This window comes from Linepithema humile, chromosome 1 (assembly GCF_040581485.1).
Source record: "Linepithema humile isolate Giens D197 chromosome 1, Lhum_UNIL_v1.0, whole genome shotgun sequence".
Lineage (NCBI taxonomy): Eukaryota > Metazoa > Arthropoda > Insecta > Hymenoptera > Formicidae > Linepithema > Linepithema humile.
The window spans coordinates 3754703-3775756 of record NC_090128.1 but is presented as its reverse complement, the minus strand read 5'-3'; the positions used below and the strand labels follow the sequence as shown (position 1 = coordinate 3775756).

General features: G+C 39.4%; 1 protein-coding gene across 1 annotated transcript; it reads left to right on the top strand.

Annotated features, from left to right (window-relative positions):
• The first annotated feature begins 16836 nt into the window (after positions 1–16836).
• Positions 16837–20950, top strand: Usp5 (ubiquitin specific protease 5). Its single transcript, XM_012370813.2, has 13 exons — positions 16837–17057; positions 17158–17283; positions 17449–17625; positions 17687–17784; positions 17903–18430; positions 18511–18582; positions 18656–18851; positions 18930–19082; positions 19160–19341; positions 19497–19876; positions 19944–20177; positions 20640–20749; positions 20825–20950. Exons 1-13 carry the CDS (start codon positions 16956–16958, stop codon positions 20891–20893), a joined length of 2427 nt encoding a protein of 808 aa, XP_012226236.1. The 5' UTR covers positions 16837–16955; the 3' UTR covers positions 20894–20950.
• The last annotated feature ends 104 nt before the right edge of the window (positions 20951–21054 follow it).

Genomic DNA, 21054 nt, shown 5'->3' with positions numbered 1-21054 from the left:
GGGTGGCGAACACAGAGAGTCACTGTGCGCTGTTACGAGTTCCGGGATACCCGTGCGGCTTTAAAGCCCGGATCGCGCGACGCTTTTTCGGTTCTGCCTGCCGCGGAAAAAACCGCACAAAAGCGCGTCTGTGAACGTGCTTGTATTAATGTGTGTATGTGTGTGTGTGTATGTCACGCGCGATTATGCCGGCAGACGCACGACTTTATCTTTTTGCTACGCGAAGCGATGCTACGAAGTTCCGCCGTTTGCGACGTGCAGAATTTAGCATTCAAATTGCATTGGGATACGATTCCGGGGAGGCTTGCCTGCTCATTTTTCTTTTGCACGCTGTGGATTTACTATCTTTGTTTCACCTGTTCATTATTTTATTGTTGTATGTATTATATACGCGTATATATTTTTATTAAATATATATAAAAAAATCTTATAACAAGCTAAATAGATGTGTCGAGTGCGTGAAAAATTGATGAGAAATGGCAAACTTTTACCGTTCAATTAATTCAACTTTGTGTTGAAACAAATTTAACTTAATTATCAAGATATCAAATGTCAAAGGTTAGAAACTTGTGATAAGTCTTCTACAAAGTGCTATTGAGAGGACTCTAAACTTTTCATAGAATTCGCGAGTGGAAAGATAGTGGCTCTAGTGCAACTTGAATGAATAAATATTCGGAGCGTTCCCGAGGTTTTTGTCACTTGCAAAAAGAGGCGCCATCGCGACTTACCCCGCTGAAAATTTTCTTTCAAACCGGTTACGCGTCCCTTTATCAGGACGAATATCTCTGCCAGTCGAGTCGCGCGTGATGTGGAAAAATTCGATCGAGCGTGACGTAGGGTTGACGAAAAAGCGCGCCGGTTGCCGGCGCGAAAAAGCGCCGCGTAATCCGGGCTTAAACGAGGGGCGCACGGCAATTGTCGATCTATAAATGTGTGCGAGAGCCCGAGAGGAATAAAATTTCGCTTCTGTTGCACCCACAATTTTTATCGCGTAAATGTAACCGGATAGTATTTTTCAAATTTCTCCCACTCCGCGACGCGCCTGTTTAATGCGCGAAAACCCGCCGCGCGGATCGCTGCGCGAAAAACTTTTCCCTTCGGCTTCTCTCGCTCTGTTTTCATTCAGATTGAACGAGGAAGCGACGACTCGTCGGCGAACTCGCTCGATTCTCCGACAGGATCGCGCGGCAGGATTCGTCTTGGTTTTCGCACACCGCTGAAAAATGATTGCCGAAGGGTCGGACCCCGAGTACGGAGCGCTGATGCATTCACAATAGCAGCGCGCGAGCGCCTCTTCATTCATTCGTTCGTTCACCGAAATTCACGAGCGTGAATCGGTCCGCACACACTCCGGACGCGCTACGGGGAGGAAGAGCGCGTGAATGTTCGCATTATGTGCGTTCGGTGCCGCGGCACGCAATGCGCCATTCTTGACGGAGAATAAAATATAATCCGAGGTTCGATTCACAGGACTCGAAACCGTTATGAGTACAATTCACTACGCCTATTCTCTAGTCACGGAAAGATGTCCCTCACATTTCGCGTTCGGAGAATAAGCGCGAGGATCTTTCCGTGCCGATGCGCGACATTATTGACATCGATTTTGCCGGCGCGATAAAAACATTTTATTCGTCGTGACGCAACCGGAAGTCCATAAAACCTCTAATAAGTGAAATCTATTTGCAAAGTCCGCCCGTCGAGAATGGCGCACTGTTCGAGATGTTAAACATCTCGTATGACAAAGATCGCCATACATCCCATTTTATTACTCAGAGACTTCCAAGCAAATATCTTACTTGTGATAAAATTCTTCAACTGCATTTAATGCGAGATACACGAGATACGGGAATGAAAAGTGTTTGTCATTGAAGTTGTGCACGATGCTTAGAATTGTCGTGACAACTCCGAAAGCGCGTCAAAGAGTTAGAAAACACCGACCGATGCTTGCGTGCGCGTGCGCGCGCGCGCGCGTGTGTGTGTGTGTATGCGTACGGACGAATCCCGAGGGATTCGGCCGCCGCCGTCTTGGAGAGCTGTACACCGCGTGCAGCGGCGTAGAAAAGAGAGTGCGAGAAAGAGCGATAGAGTGAAGAGCGACCGGTAGTCGTACACGTACCAACGACTATCTGTACTAGCCGTCTGTGTTATACGGGCTCGAAGAATATACGACAATAAGGATCGCAGCCGCTGCTCGTAGCGCGGTCCATACCGTATACCCCACAAGGAAGAGAGTTAATCGGCGAACGAACGGATGGACGAGGAACTCCCACGGCTTTTATGGCTCCGCTCGTAAAGATATACCTAAGGCTTTTTCCGTGTGGAACCTCCGGATCCCTCCTATTCCCCGCCGACTCGCCGACCGGCGTTTCCCTCCCTCTCCGCGGACACGCCCGGTCCAGGAACCCGGAGACAAGGGGCTCGCTCCCTCGCGAAGGGCGAGACGAAGAAAGAGAGAGAGGGGGGAGAGAGAGAGAAAGAGAGAGAGAGAGAGAGAGAGAGAATTATCGAAAGATCGAAGAGGGTAATCTAAGGGTCGATGTGAAAGATAAGTGAAGTGCAGGGAATGTTTTAACACTAGAATCGCGGCGGTCATTTTCTATCTCGGATCTTCAATGTTCTGTTATTTTATTTAAAATAGTGATATTTTTTTATTACATATCTACGAAATCTCGAGACCTTTAGATACGACTCCGAATAGCTTTTAAATTTAAGTCTGATATTTTTTTCCAGCGTATATTTAACTTTAGAAAAAAGAAAAAAAAAAAAAAAAAAACGCGGTTCCAACATTAAAGATGTGTGTCTAGGGTGCAGTTTGTTCCTAAAATATTCAACGTCACGAGACTTTGGGATAGAAAGGAAGCAGAAATTTATTAAACGCTGTTTTAATTTTTCATCCATAAAGGGAGGAGAGAAAGAGCGATCCGATCCCGACCGCAGGTAGAGCCGAGCGAATAGAAAGCGATATAATGGGAAGAAGAGGGTCCATTTCGATCCCGCGATCACGTTCTTCCTCGTTCCTTTCTCCTCCTGCGCCATTCGACTTTGTCCTCTCGGGATGCGTACGTCGCGAATTTCCACGGCGGATTTCGCTCGCTCGCTCAATGAAACGAATCAATTGCCAAGGGAGGAATGATTGGGGTCACTCGACAGTTCGGGGTTACGGAAAGGAACAAAGAGCACGCATGTTTTTCTCGAGCGTGTCTGTGCGACTGCGAGGAGAATTTGTTAGCGCTGCGTCGCGGAGTTCGTATAAACAAATGCACTTTCCTGATACACGATGTGTCAAGATGTCATTAGCATGTTCTTGACCAAGTTTTACGAATTGTTATTTAACGTTTCAACACGCGTGTTACGTCGCACCGAGTGAATATTTAGACGGAATGATTGTCAAACATGTTATCACGTAAATATCCAACATTTTGTGCATAACGCGATATCTTTGATCCTCGATCAGAAAAATTAATTATATCAAAGTGTAATTAATTATGAAATGCGATAATCAAATTTTTCAAACAATGAAGTGCTTTTCTCGCGAAGAGTGTCTTCCCTAAACAATTCTTGGAAAAATTTCATAAAGGAACTTCTGTCAGAATATTTTCATTGCACTTCATACACGCGCGCTAACAATTGTGCAAGACAGATGTCACAGACGATGCGCGCGTTATGCAAGGCGCTCCAAATTACATTAATGATTAGCCACTTATTTTACATCGCGATTTACATCAACGCGCGTGATTACACAAGCAAAAGGCGCAGCGAATTGTATTATTGCTGTGCACAGTGCATTTTTATGCGACAAATATGCGACATCGCGCGGCATCGATTACATTAATTAAATTATATTCTTATTCTACGGATGTATTGTACGGCATTCGCCGTGTCGCGTTGAGTGAGCGAGCAAAATCCAAGAAAGGATATAAGGATATAATATATAATTAAATGTAAAATTTAATTATACATGTGAAAAAGTTATATATAATTATATTATATTCCTTTTTTTTTATTATATCTTATATCCTTTTTCCCATCCAGTTCGATAGAAATCGGGAGAAGCAACGAAACATTTCAACATACTTTTCAAGCCCTACCCTATATATTTCCTAAAGGATTCGATTTTTTTCTCTTAATGATGTGAATGCGTTTCGAGCGAACGATTCTGAAAAATGGACCACGCCTTTTGCATCTCGCATAAGCAACGATGCGATGAGAACGACGACGACGACGATGATAACGACGACGACTCGACTGCGATCGATCCGGCAAAAATCGCCAACGTGCGATGAAGAGAGACGGAGAAGAAGGGGGGAGAGAGAGAGATATAGATAGATAGATAGATAGATAGAGAGAGAGAGAGAGAGAGAGATAGACACCATCGAATGTCCACCGAATACGCCCCTGTGTGAGCGAACCGAGGCCTGCATGCGACCAATCGATACCGTCTACCTACCGTTTGACAACCTCGACATTTCTCCGTGCACTCGTGTACCTCTCTGCCCTACCCCCCCCCCCCCTCTCACTCTCTCTCTCTCTTCATCTCCGTCTCTCCGCTTCGTATCGATAAAATCCATTTCTCTCCTTTTATCTCTTTCTACCTTCACCCGTCAGCTTGCCCCCCTTTCTCCTTCTCTTTCACTCATATCGATAAAATGCATTTCCTCTTTCTCTCTCTCTCTCTCTCTCTCTCTCTCTTATTCTCTTGCTCCCTTTTACACCCTATACGCCTCTATCCCTATAGCGGTATGCACGTCGAGAGCTCTTTGTTTTCGATGCCACGGTTCGTCGGCGCGATGAAATTCCGCTTTCATTCCGCGCCGGCATCGAACTTTGCGGCGATCGGCGCGTTTATTCAGCACGGCGAAGGGTCGGCGGATCGATGTTGCGCTTGATCTTCGATTCGTTCACCGGGGGAAAGCCCTCGGAACGAAAAGGAAAATTCCGAGTGATCGATATGAAGAAAACGGGGACGTCTGATGACAGTTTCATAAGATTTAATATTATAAGAGGACATCGATGTCAACCGTTCCACTTTTATTCAGCACAGATAAATTGGGCGAAGCGTAAAGCGAACGTCCGTCCGTGGGTTCTTGATTTTTCGAAACGAGGGCAATCGTCCTTCCGGTATATAAAAGGGAGAAAAAGGGTGCGCGGACGGCGATCGATGTGACACGTTAGCTTTTTAACTAGGACGAAGGGCGCGCGTTCGAAGTGAAAGGAAAAGTCGGTGCGATCGATGGCGTCTGCGGTGTTGCTAATTAACACGAAGGGCGCTCTCTCAGAACGAAAGGAAAAGCTAAGCGCGCGCGATCGATGCGTCCTTGATTTTCTCGACTGAAATAAAGAGTCCTCTTAAGACAAGAAAGAGTAATCTCGCGCCTCGACTTTACTTCGATTTTCTGATTTCGCCCGCGTGACGCGTTCGAGCAGAACGGCACACATCTGCGCAATCGATGCAAATTAATCCTTTCGCTGTTATTCCTGAAAAACTTCTCTTTCCGAACGAAATAAAAAGTATATTTGGACAAAATATAACAGTAACGTAGGCGTATTTACTCATCTGTATAAAAATATAAAATATTTAGATTTCTATCAATTTTCATATTTAAGATACCGTGGTGTTTTTAATTCTTAATCGAATAAATTAATTGTATTAACGTCACGTTTCAAGAACTAATTGTATCGAGAATCAAAGTCTATTAGCGCTAATTGAAATTCTATTTTTAATAATAAAATACTTTTTTTCGTGGAGAATATTTTTCTGGAAAAGTTCTTCAAAAAAATCTTGTTTACGGTACAAACATCGTTCTATATTATACATATATATGTATAAATATAAAGGTTAGACTTTTTGCCCATTGAAAGCGAGAGATTAGAGTTTCGTCAGATAAAAAAAGGCCTTTTCCATTTTCGAGAGACGAATTACATGAGAGAAAAAAGAAATGTCGACTCTTAATTTCGCAAACTGACAATAAGCCTGTCTTTCGGGAAGAATCCTTTCAGATAAACGAAGGATATATCTTCGCGCGAGAGAGTGCGAGAAAACAATTCCTCGCGATTAACGTGTCTTCAATCTTCTGACTTAGGAGACCCAACGCGATTTGTCTTTATTGCCGATTTTTCAAATCAGAGGGACACATTCGGGAGGCAATTTCACCAATCATTTATAACTTTCCGAATGGAAACGATGGAAACAACGTATCTCGGACGGGAGGGAAGATTCTTCTAGCGTCTTGTAACACCGTTCCGACCTCGTTTCAAAAATGACGGCAGGACAAGGTTCTGACTTTCTCTCTGTCTCTCTCTCTCTTCCTGGCATCATGTCGCCGTGGACTTTGTATGCCTGACGTGTGTCTCGTGTCAAAGGTCCCGTCTACGACACCTCTGTCCCCTCTTTTCCGCTTATCGTTTAACGCTGTGTGACGTTCCCTTTTTTGTCCTCTGCCTCTCTGACTCCTCTTTCCTCATTTCACTTTTTTTGTATTTCTCTCTGTTCTTGTTGACTTTTTCTCTCTATCTCTTTCTTCTCTGCCAACATCTTCCACTCGCTCTTCTTTTTAATTTTTTCAGACCAATTCTTCTCATCCAAAATTTTAAATTGATCAACATGTGCTTTCTAAACAAAAATTAGCAACTAAATTTTTTTTTTTTTTAATTTTTAGTTAAAATCCATCTTGAAGTATCCAAAAGAGACGATCAAAATACACCGATGTACAGGATTAGGGAAACTATTCCATAAATCCTCGTCCCTCTCTCTCTCTCTTTCCCCCTTCTCTCTCTCTCTCTCTCTCTCTCTCTCTCTCTCATTCGTTTCGGTTTTCTTTCGTGTGTTCTTTTCTCCAAGTTTCTGCTTCGAATATCTTTCGCTTGTAAATATTAAACACTTCCTTCTTATTTTACTTTCTCAGAGACGTATTCGAGTTCGAAATCTGAGCTCTAAATCTTAATAGCCTATTAAAATACGCTTTCTAAATACTTTCCAAATAAAAATTTGCATCCAAATCCCTTTCTTTCTCTCTTTTCCTATTGACTATTGTTATATATTATTGTTAATATCGTTTTATTTCTTTTTTTCCAACGTGTTAGTTTTATGATACCTTTTCCGATAGTTACACCGGTACGCGCGATTTACCTGTTGAATATCTTGTTTGTCTTGTTCTGGCGGGGTTTGCCCCAGATCAATAAATTGATATCTCTCTCTCTCTCCTGCTCCCACCCCCCTCTCTCTCTTCCTGTCTGCCTATCTGTATTCTTTGTTCTTCCCTCTTTTTCTTTTTTTCTTTTTATCCATCTCTCTTTCTCTCTCTTTCTCTCAAACGTAGTGTCCTCTTTCCGGGTTTCGGAGGATCGTGGGAGTCCGCGGAGGGAAACTGGTGGGAAACACGAGGCTAGCCAAACCAACTAACTACTACGCTAACGTTATTACGAATAGGTCAGAGCAGTGAGAAAACGCGAGAAAATGCTGTAAAAAGAAAAAAAGCGGAAAAACGCAATAAAAAAAAAAAGAAGTAAACAAGAAGGTATTATACCTACCTACGCATTTAAAGTAATGTACAAGTCTCTAGTGTGATACATTTCTACGCTTATTCTCTAACTTAGTAGTCGAAAAGTCTAAAGTACGGATACCTCGTTGTGTGTGGTTAGTAACGAAGAGAACGAAAATAAAAGAAAAAGAGGCGAAAGGGGGGGGGGGGGAATAAACGCGAGGAGAATGAAAAGAGAGAACGGAAATAAAAAAAGGTAAAAGAGAAAAGAAAATAAACAACCAAGTAGTCCTGTAACAAAGTAATAGAGTAAACGCGAGCGGGCGGGAAAAGAGAGAAAAAAGGGAGGAGGCAAAGAGAGACGAAAATGTGGAAAATATGGAAAAGAGAAAAAAAAATCAATCCGCGTTTATATGCATCAACTGTACGTGTACGCGTGCGATTGCTACTCCGCCATTACCACTTCCGTATATCGCGTATCATTTCCACCGAGACCATACACTTCTCCTTCGCTCGTCTCTTATCTCGACGCTTATCTTCGGAAGCATCGGCGGAAATTTATCTTCGTTGCGTTAACAAAATGAAAAACGACGAGATGATTAGAGCTGTAATTGATGAGTGGGAGATCGCTCGTACGCGATGCGCGCACATATATAGGATGCCTCAGAAGCTCACGTCAGAATTTTTTAACGATGAGCTAATAATAACGACGTCGATTTTCGCTTGGGAAAGAAATTTCGCGAAGGTGCAAAATTCATCACTTTTAATGTATCATAGAATTATAAAATTAAAGTATTCTAATACCAGAACATCACTGGTTGAGATTATATTTTAGTATCGTTGCGGTGTCGCTCTCAAGGGAGAAGATTTTATTACGACTAAAGCTGATTGGGGAGTACTTAACTTATTGTGACTGGCGTATGATATTATACTAAGTATTAATACCTAATAATAAAAGTGAAATCGATAAGGAAGTAAATACAGCTGAGGATAAATTATCACGGAGATTGAGCGAGGTATGTGCGATAGATCCTATTAAGAAGTGCCTCACACGCATATATTTTCTTAAAGCATTTTAATTATTTTAGGTTTTTCGATTAAAATAATTCTGATAATTTGTCCTCGAATTTCTGAGTTACCCTGGTATGCGCACATACATACGTATCAATTTCGATCCTACCGGTCGAGCGAAGGAGAAGCGTAACTTTCGGACGTCAGCGGACGTCACAGAAAAGTCGCGGACTGGAAATGCATGTTACTCATTCGAGCGATTAATACGAGAGCCAAACTATTTGAGACTTAGACTATAAGAAGAAAAAAAAGAACAATGCAGCGAGCAAGATCTATCGACAGATCGAAAATTGGATTGACGATTGCGTAAATGCCACGTATGGATCACTAATTAGTAAATTAGACGATGCGTGTATGCGTGCGTTTGTGTGAAAGTGACCGAGTGTGTGCGTGTGTGCAGGAGCGTGCTAATGGTCGAGACAAGAATGCTCGGCGTGTAATATTCGGCATACAATGTACATAGTTCTGTATATACGAGCGAAACACTGACTGTACAATACCACCCAAATATATTTATATTTCATGTTAAAATTACTCTAGTAAGATACTTCATTCTGTGGACGACGTCAATGCCACACGTATACTTTAGCCTGTCCTTTTTTAGTCCATCGAAGTACTTTATAGCCCAAAATATTTTATATATAAAAATTGTAAATAAAAAATATATAATTGCTAATAAAAAATTAAACTTTATTAATCGGTAATCTAAATTTAGACAAAAATTACAGTTTATTTAGTTAAATTTTATTTTTAAACGTTATTGATTTCCGTTAATGTCAACAGATGAAAATGTTCTAGGATACTCAAAGATTTCTTACATGAGGAAATATTTTATATAAAAATTAAAAAAAAAAATAATAAATAAGAAATTGGTAATCTAAATTTTAACAAATTACATCTAGTCAAATTTTATTTTCTGATTTTTATGAATGTGAAATAAAAATATTCCGAGATATTCTGTTTTATATCCCAAAGAGTATTATATACAAAAATTCTAAATAAAAAATAATCATTAAGAAATTAAATTTTACTAATTAATAATGTAAATCTAGAAAAATTGCAATATTTTAGATTTTATTTTCACAGTTATATTACTATTTTCGTTACTGTCAAAAAAACTGCTTCTTCAAAATTGCGACAAAAATCAGCGTATATAAATACACGTATGTAAAATAGATTATGAAGAGATTTGCCTTGCTCAATAGTTATTTTCGTTCTCATTAAATTTAGAGATCGAAACTTAAATTCTTCGAGAAGTAAAAGTGATAAAATTTGCAAAAACTCATGTCGTCATATATTATTTTCATTCCTTTGTTCTTCGGGTTTCAATGTTTGACTCCAAATCTATACGAGTGGGAAAAATTGAAAGTGAGAAATAAAGGGATTTCAGATCAGTACGACATCCGTTTTCGGATTGTTTAATTTTTTCGATAAAAGCAAAAGCTTTGTTCGAGATAGTTTGCTCGCTAACACTATCGTATGTATTATATCTCTCCGCCTTTTCTTTCAAGTGAAGTAAAATATATTTTTTTTATATACGTCAATCCTTGATTTTTCTTTACGAATAACATTCTCAATATAAATAAGTAGAAATTTATTTGCATTAACATATTTCATGTGGAGACCAAGGAACACATCGCAGCCTGTTACCGATAAATCACGTGTATAAAGGACTATAAAGCGCGGCATTCTGGGGAGTCGCAGTCTCTCGACGGACGCGTTAATTAAAAACTGTCGTATCCAATTACCGAAGCCGGGGGCCGTCGTGCGGATCAGCTGCGGTCCGCGCGCGCAACCGGCTCTCGCTTTCATTGTCGAGACTGAAAGGGCTGCCACGAAGGGCCGAAGGAAAGCCCCTGGCCCGGACGTGCACCGCCGACCACGACGATGAGAGGAAGAGCGACGCAAAAGAGAAGAGAGAAGAAAAGAGTATATAGCGTGTGCGATGGCGACGTGCCAAGGGTTGCGGCAACGGATTTCGCCGGCGAAATAATAACGTCGGCGAAGAAAGAGGGGGAAAAAGTGGTAGAAACTAGTCCCGAATGGCGATAGTCAACGAAATCGCTATCTCCTTATTTCCCCCTTTTTTTTGTTTATTTTTCTTATTTTGCATCTCCCTTTGGTACGTTGCGAAAATTGCATCAAGCTCGAAAGAGGTAAGCCATTAAACTTTTTGGTATAATTAGATGGCGTCTGTATAAAAGTTTGGTTGAAATTGTTCCGAGTTGAGTTGATATTCTCGGGAGGAAAAAAGTCTCTCACACCTTAAAAGCATTTGTACGTCTAAATCGGCGCGCGATTACGCGAAAGTGTTAAGCTTAATTTGACGAGATATTTAATTTTGGAAAAGCGGCAGAGTTAAAACAAATTCGACGCGACAAATTTTATCCCTCTTCGATATCCCGGGCGTTCCATTTTCAACGGTTCACCCGGTATCAGCGGATTATCGCACGAAGAAAAAAAGGAAGTCGGCGAAGGGTTTCCGGGCGTGAGGGAGGGGGGGAATCGCGTCTCTCTCGCTTGCGGTTTGCGCGAAGGCGACGTGACGAAATCAAGCTTCGTGGACCTTTAGCGTTCCGGCCTCGACCCGGCGGGATGAAATTGCATATTTAAAGGCTGCAGTTGCGAAACGTCAGCGACTCTTGTACGATTTCCTCGTGTGCGAATTTATATCCTCCTCCGCGGCCCCTCGCGCCCCCGTTCGTCAAGCGCTTGTCTTTCCTCGGAGAGCTCGAATTATATACAGCCGCGGAATTCTTCGCTCATTCTTTTCGCTAATGATCGTTATTCAAGCGGCCAACCGTCCTCGCGGAAACGCAACGTGGCGAATACCACGCCGCGCGCGCGCGCGCTCTCGCAGTTTCGCGAAAATTTATTATAAGCATTTTGCAGACGATAAAATATTCCCATGCGGGATCCGCCGAGGAATATTTCACGGACAAAGCCTCGGATGATGTATCTGTCAACGTAAAATCGACCCGAAATTTATCAGCAGAAAAATAATAGAAAAAGAGATTTTTTTAACTCATACATATATGCATTTATCTCTCGCTTATATGTCGAATAATTTATAATCTGCTGAGTAAGCAATATCAGAAAAGACAAAATTTTTATATTTCTCAAATTCATATCACAATGCGATAACATTATGATAATTTTTGATGTGATAATTTATAGATAATATTATGATATGATAATCCGTATTTACTAAATATACATATATAAGAAATTATCAAATTTAATTTATACAATTAAAATATATAATGTTATTTATATATGCTCGTCCCGGCTGCATGCGTGACCACATAAATACATCTGCATTTGCTAAATATAATAAATTACTAAATGAGAATTATATATAATTCATTAAATATGATAAATTATACGTAATAGTCAATTTAATTTAAAAAAAAATATCAACCGATTAATAAATGTACACGTATCCAGAATAAAGCGCCCGATGTTAGATTGGATGTTAAATGTAACAGTGTGACAATGCTGCGCGTGTAAAATCCCGGCGAGTCGCAATCGGCGGCTTCGCTTTGCGCGATTAGGCGGAGTCGCGCGGCGTGGACCCCGGGCGATGCGATGCGCAGCACGCGCGCGTGCTCTCGGGCTCTCGCGACACCATCGATCGTCGTCTCTCCTCTCCTTAAGGCGAAAGAAGGCACCATTCGCGTTCGATTGCATCTTCAAGTGCAAGGCGAGGTGGCCGTTGCTTGCCGGCCGCGTGCGGCCGGGGCCGCATGCAGCGCGGGCGGGCATATAAATCAATACGAGAGCAGCCAATGTCACTCTCCTGCGAGAGAGGCTCAAAAGCGGTTGAAATGGGAGATATTATTTTAGGGATGCCCCACGTAAGCCGGACGTCCCTTTTTAGCCGGAGTCCCGAATCTGCTAGAGCATCTGAATATCGAGTTTCGCTAAGGATCTATAGTAATATATACTTGGAAAAGTTTCCTTTCTTCTGTCAGTCACTTTGACATATTAAAATCGCATAGCGCGAGATATTTAACGGAATCAATATTGTATTAAAATCTATTTATCACTTTTTTCGCAGTTGCAAAATATGAGTTTTCAATCTGAGCAAATTTTAATTTGAATTTCAGAGATATATCGGGAAATTGAAACGGAACTTTTTTGTGAATTAAGCGCACGATGAAAAAATAAAGCATTATTGTATTGAAAATCCAATTAAAAACTTTTTTCCGTTTAATTGAATATATTTCAAATTGCATACCGCGAGGTGTTTAATGTAATCAAAATTGTAATTAAAGTCGATTTTACTACTGTTCGAAATTTTCTAAAATGTAAGAGTTTCAAATCTGCATGCAATTTAATTCGGATTTCGGAATTATCGGTGAATTGATATGGAGTTTTTTCACAAACCAAGCATGTAATAAGAATAAAGAATAAAGCATTACTGTGCAGAAAACTATATTTTATCGAATGTTCGCAAAATTTGTAAAAAGAAAAAGAAGCGTAGTTTTTTTATTCTAATCAAAATATTGTCGTATTCATGTCCCCGGCGACCTTTTTCAGATTTTCGAGCGTGTCCTTGCGCGATCGCGAACAATACGCTAATAAGAAAGACCTTAAGCGTTCCGCGCCGTTAGATGATTTATGTTTATACCGTTGACCGAGTGATGTTATAAATACTCGGTGTCCCAGAACTCTCGACTTTAATTTCAATGACAAATTCTTTAACCGATTCGGCGGCGCCGATCGTTACTGGAAAATTCCAAGGAAGATTGTTCAATTCGAAAAGAATAAAGTTTAGTACGAATTTAAACTTCAATTAACAGTAATGCTTTATTCTTTTTCGATTCGCTGATCGCTGTGCAACTTTCCGCGCCGTGAGGCGTCGAGAAAAAAATTGTTTGCACATTCGAATTAGATTTAATTATTGTGATAAAGTAAGGAGGGATTTTTTACGACACTCTGCATATATGTATGTACGTCAGCACGCGCGTCATTGCGTTGATTCGACGTAAGTGCGATGGCGCACATAAAAGGTGCGACTAAGATACTCGCTCGAGTTACGACAGCGTGCAATGATAAGTCAGCTGCGAGATAATCGCTGCGCAAAAGCGAGGCTGCTCTTTATGATCATTTGTGAGAAATCTCGGAATATCTATCCCGTGTAATTGCTCCTCGCAATCTTTACGGCGACTTCGCTCGTCGGTACCGATGGCTCGGAGCTATTCGCGCGAATAATTACGATAACTACGATCGCCTTTTTTCTCGACTTTATATCTTATTCTTGAACGAATTAATTTTCTAAAAAAAGGCCACAGTGACTTTATTAATACTATAAAAACCGCAATTTGTCATGCGTCGTAAACGAGTTATAAAAAGGCATGGAAGCTACTGATCGAGATAAATTGTAAATTTCAAGAAATGTCAGATTGTTTTGCCAAGGGAGGAAAAGTTTTTATCGCGATAAGATATTTTTATCATCATCCTCGCATACATCTCAAATGAGACATTGTCGTTTCCATAAGATAGAACCTCGGAGGTATGGCGCGTTTTACAATTTTTTTATATCTTTTATTCTTGCGTATCACATGAGGTTTAAATGTATTTTCTAATAATACACAATTTTGTAGCGCGTTACACTCAAAAAAATGATCTTGCAATAATAGCTAAAATTTTCTAGGTGTAAAAAATTAACTAAAACAGATAAATGATTAGCAACTGTTGTGATATTGCATATGTAATTACTTAATCAGTTTAGATGACAGAAACAGAATATATATCTGTATTGTTTGTGAACTTTAAAAAGAAAGTTTCTCTAAAGCGCCTATCTATATAAGATCAATCACGTGTTAGATCATGCAATGAATAACATTTAGCAATGGTACCTAAATTTTTCAGAAGCTATTGCTAGAACATTACTGCTATAAATTCTGTATGTGACAAACAATGTTTTCACAGATACGAAAAATAGCGATACATTCTTGTTGCAATATCTAGAAATCTAACTACATCAGCGAAATATTTTTTTGAGTGTAACATTACTGATAGTATCACCATAAATTGATATACAATGACGTGCAATTTATGAATATTAATGAAGGCACGAAAACGTATCAAACGGTGAATGAGTTTTAATGATAATTGATATACTTTGAGAACCCTACGAATAAAGATATAGTATATCCTATTTCTACATGCCATTATGTTCAAGCACGTCATATCGTATTCCCCCCCGTTACGAGAAATCCCGTTGATACACACGCCGCACAAAAGAACTGGTCTGAAAGAGTTGCATGTGCCGAAAGCAATTGCGCAAAGCGTATAATAATTAATGATATCCATAGACGGCGTTTTTCGCCGCCGAGCGGCGTTCACCTTTGACATTGACTTTCGCGTTTATACCATTGACCTTGCGCGACGCAGATTTATATATAACCGTCCGGAAAAGCACGGCGGATTTTCTGCAGCGCCGGGGATCGTAAAATATTTCCGCGCGAATATCTTGCTACAGAAAATTTTCCTTATTATTTTGCATCTTCTTCATCGGTTCTTTTTTCTGCAAAAATGCTATCGCGACGTGTTAATGCGTTGGGAAATCCTGAAGCGCGATAAGAGGCAAAAAAAATACGTGTTTTTGCATTGCAGAGATGTACTTGTTTGGTTTTATGTATTTGCGTTTCGTAGAATACTCTTTCAAGAACCGCGAGAGAAGTTCTCCATAATACAAACGAATTATTATATGAAAAATATCGTGATTTGGATTCTTATGCTCGTGCTCGTCCACAATGGGCCATCCACGCATTCCTGTCAAGGATTTTACGACCTTAGATAACAACGAACTGTTTTCATGTGATTGCATTTTCAATGTAGCCAACGACCGCAGCCAATGGCTGAACTGGATATATCTCGACTTTAAAGTATATCCTTATTGGCTAGAAAACGCCGAGGAACATTGCAAATTTATTATCGAGTATAATTATTAATAAGTATAGTGATAAAATCCAGTAATGTGGAATAAGTTATTGATTTCAGATCGACGATACTTGCGATGGTTTGTATTATATTGTATGTCACATATATCACATAATATATGTATATTAATTAATTCTACAGCAGTTAATTATAAAACAATGAGATTTGTCATACCTGGAATGCACATATCTGGTGATGATCGCGTATTCATTGCTTCGCCGCTGCACCTCGTCGAAAAAATAACCTATCATGTGCGACAACGTTATCGATCGAATCCGGGCTACTGAAAGGGATCACCGACACTGCAGTGGCAATATTTGCGTGAATAGCGATTGTACAATGTTTATGTTATGACTAGCACTTTATAATACACTTTCAATAACTTTTCACACACAATATTTCACTTCTTGCACAGTAACAATACGAAAAATACGAAATGAGTTGAATATCATCTGAATGTGGCGGTGATCGCGAACGTGAATTTCTATCTATCGAAGTGTGAATTGCGATTCTCGAACATCGAAACAATCGACGAAGCGCGCCAATTACGTAATAATGATTATTATTAAATTCGTTATAAATGCATTTCTTGCATTCATCAAACAAATATATATTTAATCTTTGAAGAAAAGTAGAGAACAAAGAATATATTAAGAAAAGTGTTATTAAAGTGAGAAACTATTATTTAACATGCATAAACAAAATTCTAAAAATATTTTAATAAATATTAAAAATAAATCAACATTATCACACAAAAATTCTATGCAGCTAATTAAAGCAATAATATTTATATATATATACCTAGTTATAATTTTGCATTATTGTTGCAGTTTGGCAGAGACGCATAACCTGTATATAAAATATATATACATGTTGATCAAATCTGAAGACCGATTGCCGGCGCTATCACATAATAATGAGTGCAAGTACGTAATGTTTATGTATTACGACGGATATTCGACACTTTACGACAAACAATCACCTTAAACAATCGCGAAAAGATTTGAACGCAACTTTTCATTGCAACAAGTCCGGAATGACTAACTGCCATACTATCGAATCGCAATATTGCGATTCTCGAAATAAGGAAAGTCAAGTATTTAATATAAAAATAAGATCCCAAATATTTTAGTAGAAATTAAATACGGTTAAAATCATAAATTAATTGCAATAATTTATTTAATGTAATTCTCCTTATTTTGAAAATAATATAAAATGTAAAAAAATACGGTAAAAATAAAATTTGTTTATAAAATTTCGTTCCTCGTGTCCACAGTCAATCCAGTTCGCTTGTTCCATGATTCACGCAATGTCATTGATACCGGCGAAGGCGAAATTAGGTTAGGTGACAACCAACGCCTCTAGTGGTAGTAATTCACCGCATCGTTTAGCTTCGGAGTCGCGCGAATTCTTACATTATTCTCGAAGAGGAAGGGAAATTATTTCTCTTTTGTCATGGAATCGATAGAGTTGACGCAGCACTTGAAGAAGATCAAAATTCCGCAGTCTGGCGACAAAATATACAAGGATGAGTGCGTTTACTCCTTCGATACACCAGTAAGACATCTCCTCCTCCTTTGTCCTTTTGCCTAACAACACAACCCGGTGAAATTAACGAACATAATCGTTACCGGCAAAAATTTTTTTTCTATTTAAGGACTCGCCTTCGGGTCTCTATGTTAGTCTCACATCCTTTTACGGCCTGGGCCAGGACCATCTTATGCGGTACTATACTCAGACTCATGATCCTGTGTATCTTCACATTAAACGCACCAAAAAAGAGGTAATTTAAATCATTCCAAAGCAAAAACTAACACACAATTTTTATATTTTTTATTAAGATACAATGAACAATAAACTATGTAAGTAAAGTTTTATGGGAACTTCTACTAGAGACTTTATGTACTTTTTTTATAATTTTTTCTGACTTGTGTAAAATATTTTGTAGATTCCATCTGATCAACAAGGAGATGGTCCTGAAAAAAAGATCACGCGGCTGGCAATAGGAACAGTCGGTGGATTCATGCCTGATCAACAAAAATATACTTATGAAGAGGCCTATCAGATTGTCATTTTACCAAATTTTGTAAAGATTGATTATCCTGAAGGCAATTTGCCTCATAAGGTAGGATTTATCTAAAATTGTTACATATAATTATTGATTAAGTCATTGAAACTGTTGACAGGTGGAACAAGCAGTGGAAGCTATATTACACATGGAGGGAGCATGGGCAGCAGCACAGATAGCACATACATGGGACGGAGAAGTTAGAGCGAAGTCGAAGTGAGTCAATTGCGGCGTTTATTATTAATGAAATGATTTTGATTAATTGCAATGACATTTAATATTGATAAGATCTTTTATTTTGAATAAGAATGTAAAGATTGTTTGCACTTTACAGACATGCTGCAAATCTGAAGCAGCTGGACAATGGCAAAAAGATACCACCGAGCGGTTGGAAGTGTGAAAAGTGCGACCTCACACAGAATCTCTGGCTAAATCTGACTGATGGCAGTATACTTTGTGGTCGTAAGTTTTATGACGGAAGCGGCGGCAATGGCCACGCAATGGAGCACTATCGCACAACTAACTATCCTTTGGCGGTGAAGCTGGGCACGATCACTAAAGGTGGTAAAGCCGACGTGTACTCGTATGATGAGGATGACATGGTGGACGATCCAAACTTAGCAATTCATCTGTCGCATTGGGGCATCAACATCTCACAGATGGAGAAAACGGAGAAGTCGATGATCGAGCTGGAACTGGATCTAAATCAAAAGTTTGGCGAATGGGTGTCCCTCCAAGAAGCCGGCAGTAAATTGACACCGTTATACGGTCCCGGCTACACCGGCCTGACTAATTTGGGAAATTCCTGTTACCTGAATAGCGTCATACAAACATTATTCATTGTTCCGGATTTTATTAATAAGTACGTATATTCTGATGGATAATTTCTTTGCGAATTATATTTATTTCGAATAATTTTCGACAATTGTTATTAAATTTTAGATATGTCGACAAGGCGCCCGAGATATTTCAAAACAATTACTACGATGCACCGTTGAATGTTAACGTTCAAATGTGAGTCATGGCGTTCTTAATGTAATAATATTTAACGACTGTCTAAAATATAATCCAAGAAATCTATTTTTAGGGCAAAATTGGGAGTTGGTTTGCTCTCCGGCAAGTACTCCGAGCAGCCGAGCAAATCTGGTACAGACGACGAGTCGCGGCAAGGTATTCCCCCAAGGATGTTTAAGGTCCTGATCGGTCGCGAGCATCCTGGTTTTTTCTCGAATCGGCAACAAGACGCTCAGGAATTTCTCCTTTACCTCATTAACTTACTCAATGTAATTATTAATTTAACTTTTGGATTTGCGTTAAACTTATCTGACAATAATTCTAACATCTGGGAATTGATTAAATAGCGCAACAGTCGGCACGAGGTATGCCCAACAGAATGCTTCAAATTTAAAGTGGAGGAAAGATATCAATGTGGCAAATCTAAAAAAGTTAAGTACACTTATCGGCCGGAATACATTCTGCCGCTGCCAATACCGCTGGAGGCTGCAGTGAACAAGGTGAATACATTAAACAGATTTGATTAGTCTTTTCGAATAGTCATGTTTTCATCACTTAATGTAAATGATATATCAAGGATGAAGTGGCTGCTTATGAGGCTCAGAAGAAGGAAGCCGAAGAGAAAGGACAGAAGCTAGATTCCAATACTCTTGTGAGACCCCGTATAAAATTGTCGTCATGTCTGGACAGTTTCATTCGTTTGGAAATTGTGGAACAGTTTTATAGTTCAGCGTTGAACGCGAAAACAACGGCATTTAAGTGAGCGCTATTTTCATAATCAAATGTTATACTATTCATTTTAACATTTTACATCTTGATTTCATTATTAACCGCATTATAATTTCAAATTTTCATCTCTCATTTGTATAATCGTTTTTTTAGTTTTATTATCTTTTATGTAATTTCTTTTTCAGAGTGACGAGACTGGCCAGTTTCCCGGATTATTTGCTGATTTACTTGAAAAAATTCACAGTTAAGGAAGATTGGACGCCCATCAAATTGGATGTGGCAGTAGAGATGCCGGATACGGTGGAGTTGAACTTTCTGCGCGGAAACGGTCTGCAGCCCGACGAGAAATTACTGCCGGACGGCGCACCGCCGCCGCCACCGGTTTACGACGCGGTTCTTCTGAATGAACTGACGGACATCGGCTTCCCGCTGAACGCTTGCAAGCGTGCCTTGTACTTCACAGAAAACAGCAACATCGAGGCTGCAACGGACTGGTTGATGGAGCACATTTCGGATTTCGACTACAACGAGCCGTTTATACCACCAGGAGTTGATATTAAGCCAAGTAAGAGTCGCTTCAATGTCATTACTGATCAATCAACTTCGTTTAATTAATTATCGATTTATGTCAGGCGACGATAAGTTTGAAGCGGATCAAGCTGCTTTGGAAATGGTAATGGCCATGGGCTTTACACGGGAGCAAGCAACGAAAGCGCTCAAGGCGACTAACAATAATTTAGAGCGTGCGGCTGATTGGATTTTCAGTCATCAGGCAGAACTTGATGCCCAGGAAGTAGATCCTACGGATGGGACTCGGATAGGAACGAATACCCCGGCTGAAGAAACATTCAAAGACGGAAGCAGTCGTGAGTCATAAAGTCCTATACTTCTCAAACTGAATTGTATGAAAAAAATAAACAATCGCTTATAAACAACATAGACAAAATATTGAACTAATAACGCGAGTAAAGAATTAGTGCTGCTACATGAGTTTTTTTAACGACATTTACAAAAAGTGTACAAAATTATTACAAAATTCGTAAATATTCACAATAACTGATATATTAAGAAATATAATAGAAGAGCATTAAGAGCCCTCGCAGGATGTTAGTGCTAAATTTTTAATTTTTCTTAAAGAAATTAATATGAGACAGTTAGATTGTACACCGATCTCAGATCGAGATACTTAAAGTGTACGAAAATTTAAGTACATTGTTCTCATATATGGAGAATCATAATGTACATATAGGAACTTATATATTATTACGAAATGTAATTACTCTATGCATCTTTTTATTTGAGATTATCGTATATTTTTGTGTTTTTAGGATATAAACTAGTGGGCTTTATATCGCATATGGGTACATCGACGATGGTAGGCCATTACGTTTGTCACTTACTCAAGGAAGATCGATGGGTGATATTTAATGATGAAAAAGTACGCAATATTTATTTCTAATTTCATGTATTTTTAACAAAATCGCGTTTCGTTTACACAAATTTATCGTTACAGGTCGCTTTGTCGGAAAATCCACCGAAAGAATTGGGATACATATACATGTACCAACGAATCAATAATTAATATATACTGTTTTGTATAAAGATGTTCAATAATAAAATACGATGCAAATGCTCTTCATATTATGTGTATATAATACATGCAACAAACGTGCGCCAAAACAATATGTCGAATAATATGATCAACTTATTTACGATACCAGGGATGCAGTGAGGACACAGCAT